The sequence below is a fragment of the Salvia hispanica genome, chromosome 1, assembly GCF_023119035.1.
Source record: "Salvia hispanica cultivar TCC Black 2014 chromosome 1, UniMelb_Shisp_WGS_1.0, whole genome shotgun sequence".
NCBI classification, from domain to species: Eukaryota; Viridiplantae; Streptophyta; class Magnoliopsida; order Lamiales; family Lamiaceae; genus Salvia; species Salvia hispanica.
In genome coordinates, this window is record NC_062965.1 from 37,294,857 (window position 1) to 37,305,477 (window position 10,621).

Here is a 10,621-nt window from a genome sequence, read left to right on the forward strand (position 1 = left end):
GGCGGCATGAGTTTTAAGAAATGTTAAGAAAAATGGATGGAAAAAGTTAGTGGAATAGGGGTTCTACTTGTATATATATTAGTTTTAAATGAAATATGAGTGAAATGAGTTAGTGGAATGTGAGATCCTATGACCATTTATCGTAAAAGTAAACCTGCACTTATTCGCGGATGGACTAAAATGATAAAACGAGATTTCTATTCGCGGACGGAGGGAGTATAATAAGTCTTCTAACGAGAACCGGAGGGAAGGGAGTAAAATATTTTCTCTTTACCTTTTTCTTGTTTCTTATAATAGAACTAACGGTAGTAATATGAATTTTAAAATCTTATTTTTTTTCTTAAATTTATAGTATGTTTTATGCAAATACAGTAAAATAGTTAGAATATAAATTCTAACTTTTATTTCGTTTTTTTTGCTATAATGCCCATTAATTGGAAGAATAATTTCTATTTTTTTTTATTTCACTTAAACTTAACCCATCTACTTTTACTTCAAGATAAACCGTTCTTTCGATATTGATGTTGCTTTTTTCGACAATCTAGCTTTTATCAACTAATATTCGAATTCATTTTCTCTTATACTCATCTCTTTCTTAACCCCCCACCCCCACCCCCCATCCCCTACTAATACTACAAATATTTTCAGTAACATTGATATAATTAAAAAATTACTTTTTTTTTCCTAAAAAATTATCACTTATTTCTATTTCCATCAGTCCCTAAAAATTTGTCATCTTTCACTTTTACCGTTTTTGGTAATGGACTCTACACTCCACTAACTAGTTTTGACTCATATTTTATTATAAAATTAAATATATAAAACACAAATATAGTACTTCTTCCGTTCCATAATAGTAGAGTCATTTCATTTTCTGCACTTATTTTGAAAAAATAATACTCCCTCCGTCCACATTTATAGTCACATTTAGTTAGGGCACGGGTTTTAAAGAATTGGTGGAGTGTGTAATTAATTAAGTGAGATGGTGTGGTGTGTAATAAATGAAGTGAGATGATGAAGTGTGTAATAAATGAAGTGAGATGAAGGAGTGTGTAATAAATTAAGTAAGTTGGTTGAAGGTGGATCCCTTGTTGACTTTTTGGTTTTTTATTTTTGTTTTGGTTTATTTTTGTGTTGATAATGGCATTTGAGTGTAATTTTAGTGAATAATGGGGTAAAATTGTATGTCCAAATATGGAAAATTCTAAATGTGACTATAAATGTGGGACAGACTTTTATGGCAAAATGTGCCTATAAAACTGGGACGGAGGGAGTAATAAATAGTTAAAGTGGAGAGATAGTAAAGTAAGAGATATAATAATGTAGACAAGAGTCTTATCTACAATATTATCTCTCTTATTTTACTTATTCTTCATTTTAACTATTTATAATTATTTTTTTAAAATGAGTGCGCAAAATGAAATGACTCTACTATTATGGAACGGAGGGAGTACTACTTTTTTTAACACATTTTTTATATATTTCTTAAAACTCGTATCGGATCAAATGATGACAAATTATATGATCGAGAAAAAATATCATACAATTTTTGATTGTGTAGAGTAGGCCAGCCACAATATTAAATTTCTAGCTTCACTCGGCTAGTTCATCATGAATTTGGTGGCGGTTTAAACACTTACTGACTTTTTAAATTAATTTTTGAAAAAAATCAAATATATATTTATTAAATAAAAATAAACTAAATTTTATTATGGTACGTACGAGTTGGACCCATGAACTAATTAAAACCTATATTTTAAATTTTTCCTAAAAATTTCCTTGTTATACAACAAATAAGATTAATACAGTCATATAATCGTGCTATTACATATGCACTCCCTCCTCATAAAATAGATCATTTATGATTAGCATGGATTTTATTGCGTAATCGAAATGTGAGGTCTATTATTAGTACTTAGAGCATTATTAATGTCGCGGGCCGAACTGCACCTGGTGTCAGCCCGTGGCCTGCAATGTTGGAGGGGAGGGATTTGCGGCTCAGGCCACGCTTGAGGACCAGGGAGAGTCCCGGCTTGGCGTGTGAGGCTCCCAGACGTGCCTGGTTGCGGCTCGGCCTAGGGTTATGGGGTATTCGGGCCGACCTGGAACCCCTATCCAATTTTTTTAAATTTATTTCAACTTCTTTTTGCCTATTTATATCTCATATCTTTAACATTTTTCCAACAATTTCTAGTTCTTTATCCTCTTTATTTTTTTATTTTTTTTTTGGATTTGTAATTTTTAATTTTTAGGGTTTGTAATTTTTTACAAACACGCAGAACAATAAATTTTTCGTGTTTTAATTGTTCAATATTTTCTATTTTATGAGTAAAATATATTGTAGTTATGAATAATGCAATTTAATAATTGGAAGATAATAGTAGTTGTGGTCTGATGTAAAAAATTAAGAAAATAATAATATGGAGGGAACCTCTTAGTAAAAAGAAATAAGGATGTGCGGACAGAAAAAAAAATATTTAGTGTCAATTAAAACATTAAAATTAAATTTTCGCGAACTCCCCAAAACTTACTCTCCTCTATCGCGCCGCCACCGTTCCGCCCGACGTCTGCTTCGCCACCACGCTCAACAACTTGACGACTTCTTTCTTTTTACAAGAAGCTCCTGTGAGTGTTAAAATATTCTGAGTTCATTCTTAGCTTCGAAATTGAGGTTTGTCAAGCATGTTTTCGATTAAGTAGAGAGAGATGTCTGGTTGTTTTTCCTTGTTCATTTCTTTTCCCGTTCCAATATTTTGTGAATTAAGTACACTGCCAGATGAATGTTGTCTGTTCTTTACCAATCACTTCTTCAAATTGTGTTGATATATTGAAATTGAGTTGATTGTCTGAGATATCAGTAATTGTGGAGTGCTAAAATTATTAGAATTATGCTTCTTCAAAAAAATCAGTTTGTAATTTGGTCATAAATTGAAGTTTGATGTTCCAGAGTGGAGCTGAGATGCTGTGCATCATTGTTTTTAGTCTGTTGTTAAACTATTGAATGATCTGGCAAATATTTCTCATCAAATTCATGATCTTTTATTATTGATCCAGAAACAAACATGGATGGAGTCATTTTAGGCATGCCTGGGCCATGGGCTGAGAGTAATTATGAAGAAGCTGATATATATACTACGAAAATCGGAGGCATTCCTGTATGTTACTCAAATCTTGTTTGAGAGTTATATATTTTACTTTCAGAATGTGCTGCTTCCTGAATTTTGGTTTAATATACCCGTTGATCAGGATTTTCCTATTCCACTTTTTGATGAGAAGCCGGATCTGCTTAAGTGCGTTACGTGTAGGAGCAATCTTTCTCTCGTTGCCCAGGTTTAGATCATGAGTCCTTGGTGTTTCCAGTTATCAGATTTGTGAACACTAAAATTGCTTCTCTTGTTTTATGGTTTTTGTTTCTAGGTCCATGCTCCTGTTTCGAGTGTGTCTTTGACAATAGACGAGCGACTAATCTTCGTTTTTGCCTGTATGGTTCCAAGGTGTGAGAGCCCCATGTAAGGTCCTTTTTCCAAAATTTTTGTTAAAACTGTACGCGCATTGCATAAATGATAGATCAAGTGGTAGACCATCATATACCAGACAGTTTTATTATTTGATATTATCACTATTTTGACTGTTGCAGCTGGAAAGCACTTCGAGTACAGAAACTTTTAAGCAACAAAGGGGGCGAATCACCTAAGTCTTCTTCTTGTTGTTCAAAAACTAATTGGTTGGACGACCTATGTTCGTTTGACGTTGGAGAAGAGGATGATGACATGGATATAGAGGAGTTGAGTAGAGCACTTTCGGAAGCCGCTAGTTTAAATTCTACTGACGAAAAGCAGAATAACGTCGCTAAGTCCAGGAATGAATATATGTCCACTGGTCAATCAACTAGGTCTATTGATAGTAGTATTCCAGGTGAGCTTCATCATTTTGTTAAGGCAATCCTTATTTATGAATTTTGAACTCCATTAACCTCTATTATGTATGTAAATGATGTGATTCTCTTTTTATCTAAAGTGTGATAGTTATAAACTTAAGTATTTGATTTAGCATAATCTAACCAAATAGTAGATTATAGTACTTCAAAACTATTCATGTATAATGTGGCATATATTTTGTAGTAGAGTTGTGGATGAGAGGCTATGTTAGTGAATAATTTCTGGCTTTCTCCACTGTTACCAAATGGCATTATATCCCCACCTCCTATAAATTTACTGATTGTATGATTGTGTCGCTTATTATAGTTTTCCCGTGCTTCTACACATATGCTCAAGAAGAGAAGCTATCCAAAAAAGCTATTTCCGAAAGCTCTAAGCTCCAAATCTCCATTGAAGAGTATGAGAAAAATCGTAAAGATGACTCTGATGGAGAAACTTACGGAGAGGAGAAATATGAATATGATACAGCACTAAATGCTGATAGAACTTACCTCAAGTTCATGAAAAGAAAGGATGTCTACCCAGAGCAATGCTTCAGGTAAAAGCTTCTGTTAAAGCGGGGCTGTGATTAGACATTGATGCCAATTCCATGTACACATATCTCAGTAACTAAGGCCACCATTCTTTGTTTTGTGTATGTTAGCCGCCAAATTCTGTTTCATCCTACTCTTGATGTTTGTCTTTCTGCATTAGGTACTCTTACGCTGGCAAACCCCTATTGGCTTCTGGAGAGATAGGGAATCCTGGGTCCTGCAAGCTCTGTGGTGGGGCAAGGCATTTCGAAATGCAGCTGATGCCGACATTGATATTCTTCTTGTTGGAGAGAAGCGATGATCAACAAAGGATACCTTTGGAAAAGTTCGATTGGTTGACTGTGTTTGTATACACTTGTTCCACGGTGAGTATCCTCATATCGTACAAGTGCAACTGAGATAATAGTAACTATAAAAGGGTAGTGACGATATAATATGTAAGGTTACAGAATGTTCAATTGCTACAATATCTATAATGGCTCTGTACCACATTCTTATACTGCCTTTAGCTAAAGAGATTTGCGGTTTGCCAACACTAGTTATCTCTGTCTCTTGTAGTCTCTATAACATGAATAACTCGTTTTCGTCTCCTCTTTTTTAGAACTGTGCAGGTGCAGAGTTTCAAGTTAGATCTGGTGATGACGAATGGATAGTAGCTGAGGAGGCACTTATATTCCAGCACGAGTGAAGAGTTGAAGTGCAGTTTAAGTGTTTTTTCTCTCTTTCATTCTTTCTTTTTTTGTAGTTTTAATATTTTGACAATATTTGTATCTTGAGAAATTTATTTAACTACAGAGATTTAAACCGAACATAAAAATGCAGTGTATACGAATTGAGCTATCATTCTTTTAGAAGCTCATATCCTTTTGATACTTCCTAGCTTCCCATATCCATATGCATGTTTCTAAACTTCTCAATTCAAATGAACATAATCAAAGTAGTTTCCAACATACCCCTGTCAGTTTCAACAACTGATCAAGGAAAACCCTATCATGGGATATGATCACCCTTGCCACAAGGTAATTTGTAGGTTCATCGAAGAGCAACTAATCTCACACACGATCAACATCCGCAACAAGAGTTAAATGGGTCGCCCTAAAGAGAGAACAAAAACCATTATATACGTGAGAACTGATAATGGTTTGGAGTATTTATCAAAGGAGTTTGACGAGTATTGTAAATCTAAAGGTATCAAAAGGCACCGCACTATACCTACGAACCCTCAATAAAAATGGTATGATAGATAGGGTAAATAGAACGATTTTGGAAATGGTGAGATGCATGCTTTTGGCAACTCAGATGGAGAACATCTATTGTAGTGAAGCTATTGAACAAATGTCCTTCATCTAGCATTGATGGAGATACTCTGATTATAGGTGGTTTGGGAGACACATCAGTTATTCAAATTTGAGAACTTTTGGTTGTAAAGCCTTTGCACATGTGAGGCAAGGCAAATTGGAGACTTGGGCATTAAAATTTATTGTGCTAGGTTATCAGTCAGGAGTTAAAGGCTATAGACTATGGTGTGTTGAGTCTGGTAATGCTATGATTATCATCAGCAGAGGTGTTATAGAAGGAGCTATGTTTCTATAAAGTAACAATGCTAGCTTTTATCGAACAATGACGTGATATTGTTTGCAAAAAATCTGCACGCATTAATAAATAATGTAGCATATGACCAACACACAAACAAAATGTGTCTAACCATGTGTAGGAAGTGAATGAAGTTGCATTTTATGCATATACCGTGTAACTGTAAGTAAGGTTATAGCCATATCTGAGTTGGAAGCATACGCGTGAAATAATAAATGTTGTGATTGTTATTCAATCGAAAAGGCAATCACAGATAAGCAATTAGAATACCAGAAAAGGTAAAGTTGCCAGAGAAGCCAAAACCGTGTTAAATACCAGGGGCGATTTTGTAATTATCCCACGACAATTATCTCATATTATTATATTCAATTAATTTTCCCACACACACCACACTTCCATTGCTCAAATAAAAGGCACACGCATTTCTCTTCATCCCACCACAATTCCACTCTTTCTTATTTTCATTTCCAGATAATTTTCTCTACTTGTTTCCAGTCGCAATTGTATTTCCGAATAAGTTTATCTGAATTGTCAAGAAAATCCGGTGATTTTAGTTTTATCAGATGGAAGATCGCAAGGAGGTATGTGGATTTCGACTTTTCAGCTATACAAATTGCTAATTTCTTTCCTCAATTGTGCAATTCGAGTGTGTTTTTTGTTGTGCTAAATCAAAATTATGGTGTTTTCAATGTTTATGAAGGTGTGATTGTGTTTGATGTTTATGGGAATCTGAATTAGCACTGAGATTTTTTGCTTTCATTTAACTTTTCCTTGTTTGTCGTTACCTAGTTGTTGATTTGCAGTTGTTGCATGCACAGCTCTACAGATGTATGATACTATTATTTTAATTATTCTTTGCAAAGGCTTGAATTTTGTAGATTTTTTTAATAGTGAATTAAACTGAGATATATAGTTGAAATAATGCTTTCTAAATAAAGGTTTCGTGTTTCAGCTGAAGTGATGAAATTCAGTTTGTTGATTTTTCTTTGGTAATATTATTCTTGATGAAGTCAGGGGAAAAGGAGATATAGGAATAAGTCAAGAATTAAAAAATATAGTAACTGTTTTGTATTTCTACCTATTTTTTAATTTTGGATAGAAGAGTCCTAGTTGTGAATGTTCATGTTATGCTTCTCTGTCATTTTGATTTGTCTCCATTGAAAATAGTGATGGTGCTTTAGTTTTCTGCAATAATGATAAAGTTCTATTTTATGAGCTGTCTTCATCAAGATCAAAAGCACATGCTTAAGAAAGGCAGGAGTCAATTATAGAGATTAGTGTATCTTGCAGTCATTATATTCTACGAACATGGTAAAAAAATTGTGAAATCAACAATGATATCTTGTGGATGCAATTAGGATGAGATCGATGCAATTAGATGAGATCGGGATTGTCAATGCTAGTAATAATGAAACAAAAATTGGCCTTTGATTGTTTCCTAATCACAAGCTTTTGGTGACTGTGTAGAGGAATGCGCCATGGCTATCCGTCCCACAGTTTGGGGACTGGGACCAAAAGGGACCATTACCTGACTATTCCATGGATTTCTCGAAAATAAGAGAGATGAGGAAGCAAAACAAGAGGGACCCTTCAAGAGCTAGTCTTGGGAACGAGGAAGAACTAATCCCTTCTTCGACCACAAGAGACACCACCGCTGCTCGTCACAATGATCAGCACGACTATCACCAGAACAACTCCCCAACGGTATGCTTCAGCTGTTAATATATTTATGTGTTAATGGTCCATTTGATTTCATGATGTGTATTTAGAAGGGTTTAAGAAGATACATGGTATCTCTTTTGCTTAGGTCCACAAATGATTCAATATCTTAAGATCATGTGGTGGTCCTTGGTGGTGTCATATTGATATAGCATTGAAATAATGTAGGTCAAATTAGATGGGAACGGGTCCTTGATGTGTAAATCCGAAACATTTAGCCAGAAATGGGAAGTGACATTCTATATTTGTGTAGTTGGAAATATTTCATGAATCTCGTTTTAATTGATAAGAAGTGTGACTTCTTGTTGGTATGCGTTCGCATAGCTAGCTTGCTGATATTGTTGTGTGGTGCAGGGGAGGCGGAGCATCTTCAGCTACTTTAACTGTTGCGTCAAGGCGTGATTCGTGATAGGGTGCTCCATTTCTTGTTGTATGTTTGATGGTGTAATCGAATGTTGTAATTTACCTAGGGCTTTGACGATTGGTTGTGGCTAGAGTTGAATAATTGATTTTCGACTCTGGAGTCCTTCTCAATTTCACCTAATTAACCTATCCTTTTTAAGCTGATACTACTTTATTTGCTTATAACTTGGAACATATGGATTTGCATATTTGAGTACCCAGAAATATGAAGATTGGATAGAAATTGTTAAAAACAATCATGATATTTGCCAATTGCATAATACTCCTCCGTCCCACTTAAAATGCAACATTTGAGAATCGGCACGGGATTTTATGTAGTGTTGTTTTGTGAGTTAATGAAGAGAGATTAAAGTAAGAGAGATAAAAAGTAGAGATAGAGTTGTTTCCATTTAAGAAAATGTTTCATTTTTAATGGAACAACCAAAAAAAGAAAACGTTACATTTTTAATGAGACAGAGTGAGTATACATTTATCTATGGAAGAATTTACGAAAAGACTTCAGTCATGGTTATACAAGTTTGAGAATGACTTATACCTATTTCGGATCAACAACAACCACCACAACCGTTCACAATAGATTATCCACATCTATCTAGGTTAATAATGATTTATACTTATTTCTACAAGATACTGACTAAAAATCTTCTGTAATCATAATCCTACCATTATGTCTGTGAGTAAAATATTTAGTAAAGAGAAAGTTACTTGTTGTTTCCAAAAAGAGAAGGTCAAAATTAATCCTGAACATATGTTCATTTACGTTTTTGGTTCTAAACATTATCTTTTGGATTTTTTGGTCCTGAATATATGGAAATTTGATCATTTTGGTCATCCGTCAACATTTTCGTTAAAAACTAACGATCAACGGGTTTAATCCCGATTTTGACCAAATTAAACTTTTAATTCTGATTTTTTTACTTCCTAATTAATTCTCTAATTATTTTAATAAATAATATGAAAAAATAAAAAGAAAATAGTTGACCAAAATAATAACAGTAAATAATTATTTTTTACCCCTTCCTTAGCCTCAATCTCCAGCAGCAACAATCACCTCCGATTTCCATGGCGGCAACTCAATCCGCCGCCTTCTCCACCACCGCATTCCTCATCGACGCCGACTCCGGCGACCGCCTCACCTACTCCGCCTTCCTCCAGCGCGTCACCTCTCTCTCCTCCTCCTTCACTTCACTCATCTCCAAAAATGACGTCACTTTCGTCCTCTCCCCGTCCTCTACTTCTCCCTCCTCTTCCTCGGCGTTGCAATCTCGCCTTCTGTTGAAAATGTAGAAGAAATTGGATGAAGAAACCTCCATCAATGGAGGATGAAGAAATTGTGAAATTGGGGAAAACTATCGATAGAGAGAGTGAAGAAAGAAAAAGGAAAAATTCACTATGGACTACATTTTTATTAATTGGTGATTACAAAATACAATGAGATGCCTTATATAGGCTGAAAACTAAATGCTACTCCCTCCGTCCCAAGGTATTAGACCAACTTTCCTTTTTGGGATGTCCCAACATATTAGACTCATTTCCTTTTTTAGCAAAAAGCATCTATCTTATTTTATTTTCCACCTACTTTTTTCTCTCTTCTCTCCCCTACTTTTTCCCTCTCTCATACTTTACTCTCTCCACTTTAACTATTTAAATATTAATTCCTTAAATCATGTGCCCAAAAGAAGTGAGTCTAATACTCCGGGACGAAGGGAGTAACAAACTAATTAATCCTAACTAACTATACTAATCAACCTAACTAATTACATTTTATTTTCAATTTCAACACCTTCCAACCTGCTCGCCTCCGCGCACGAGCTCGCGCAGCAAATCCAACTCAGCAAACCCTCGATCGCCTTCACCACCTAAGCATTAGCTCACAAAAAACCCCCAAATCTCCTTGTTATCCTCCTCGATCCCCCTGAATTCCTCTCCATGCTCCAATTTAGGTCTCCAATCACCACCACCGCCACGGCGGCAGTGAAACAGTTCAATCCCGCCGCCGTCCTCTACTCATCCGATTAGAGGACTCATCCAATTAGGGAATTAATTATTTTGACCAAATTAAAATAATTAAGAAATTAATTAGGGAGTAAAAAATCAAAATTAAAAGTTTAATTTGGTCAAAATCGAGATTAAACCCGTTGACCGTTAGTTTTTAACAAAAATGTTGATGGAGGACCAAAATGATCAAATTTTCATATGTTCAGGACCAAAAAATCCAAAAGATAATGTTTAAGACCAAAAACGATAATTTGTTCAGGATCAATTTTGGCCTTTACTCTTCCAAAAATAAAAATGTATCATCGTATTTGGATATATTAAAAAGGAAACTTTGTCATTTTAACAAACCATGTGATAAATAATTTTCTTTTGAAAATTAGATTTACAATACGACACAACATAAAATACTCCCTCTGT

The 10,621-nt window shown here is 34.8% G+C and overlaps 2 protein-coding genes across 3 annotated transcripts; both read left to right on the forward strand.

Moving 5' to 3' along the window:
* Positions 1 to 2,489: 2,489 nt before the first annotated feature.
* Positions 2,490 to 5,343, forward strand: LOC125210572 (programmed cell death protein 2-like). Of its 2 annotated transcripts, none has more exons than XM_048110111.1 (8): positions 2,490 to 2,625; positions 3,055 to 3,155; positions 3,247 to 3,330; positions 3,418 to 3,509; positions 3,638 to 3,915; positions 4,245 to 4,476; positions 4,632 to 4,836; positions 5,073 to 5,343. In XM_048110111.1, exons 2-8 carry the CDS (start codon positions 3,063 to 3,065, stop codon positions 5,157 to 5,159), a joined length of 1,071 nt encoding a protein of 356 aa, XP_047966068.1. In that variant the 5' UTR covers positions 2,490 to 2,625; positions 3,055 to 3,062; the 3' UTR covers positions 5,160 to 5,343. The 2 variants fall into 2 exon arrangements, with proteins under 2 accessions (XP_047966068.1, XP_047966072.1); XM_048110115.1 differs by lacking the exon at positions 2,490 to 2,625 and adding an exon at positions 2,653 to 2,671.
* A 1,116-nt stretch (positions 5,344 to 6,459) lies between these two features.
* LOC125201135 lies at positions 6,460 to 8,352 on the forward strand. The gene is made up of 3 exons (XM_048099085.1): positions 6,460 to 6,645; positions 7,532 to 7,768; positions 8,138 to 8,352. Exons 1-3 carry the CDS (start codon positions 6,628 to 6,630, stop codon positions 8,183 to 8,185), a joined length of 303 nt encoding a protein of 100 aa, XP_047955042.1. The 5' UTR covers positions 6,460 to 6,627; the 3' UTR covers positions 8,186 to 8,352.
* The last annotated feature ends 2,269 nt before the right edge of the window (positions 8,353 to 10,621 follow it).

Bases quoted from the DNA above. Each gene is read 5' to 3' on its own strand.
- LOC125210572 (XM_048110111.1), top strand. From the start codon at position 3,063: ATGGATGGAGTCATTTTAGGCATGCCTGGGCCATGGGCTGAGAGTAAT. The intron at 3,331-3,417 runs GTTTAGATCATG...TTTTGTTTCTAG, and splicing joins ATCTTTCTCTCGTTGCCCAG to GTCCATGCTCCTGTTTCGAG. The intron at 4,837-5,072 runs GTGAGTATCCTC...CCTCTTTTTTAG, and splicing joins TTGTATACACTTGTTCCACG to AACTGTGCAGGTGCAGAGTT.
- LOC125201135 (XM_048099085.1), top strand. The intron at 7,769-8,137 runs GTATGCTTCAGC...TGTGTGGTGCAG, and splicing joins ACCAGAACAACTCCCCAACG to GGGAGGCGGAGCATCTTCAG.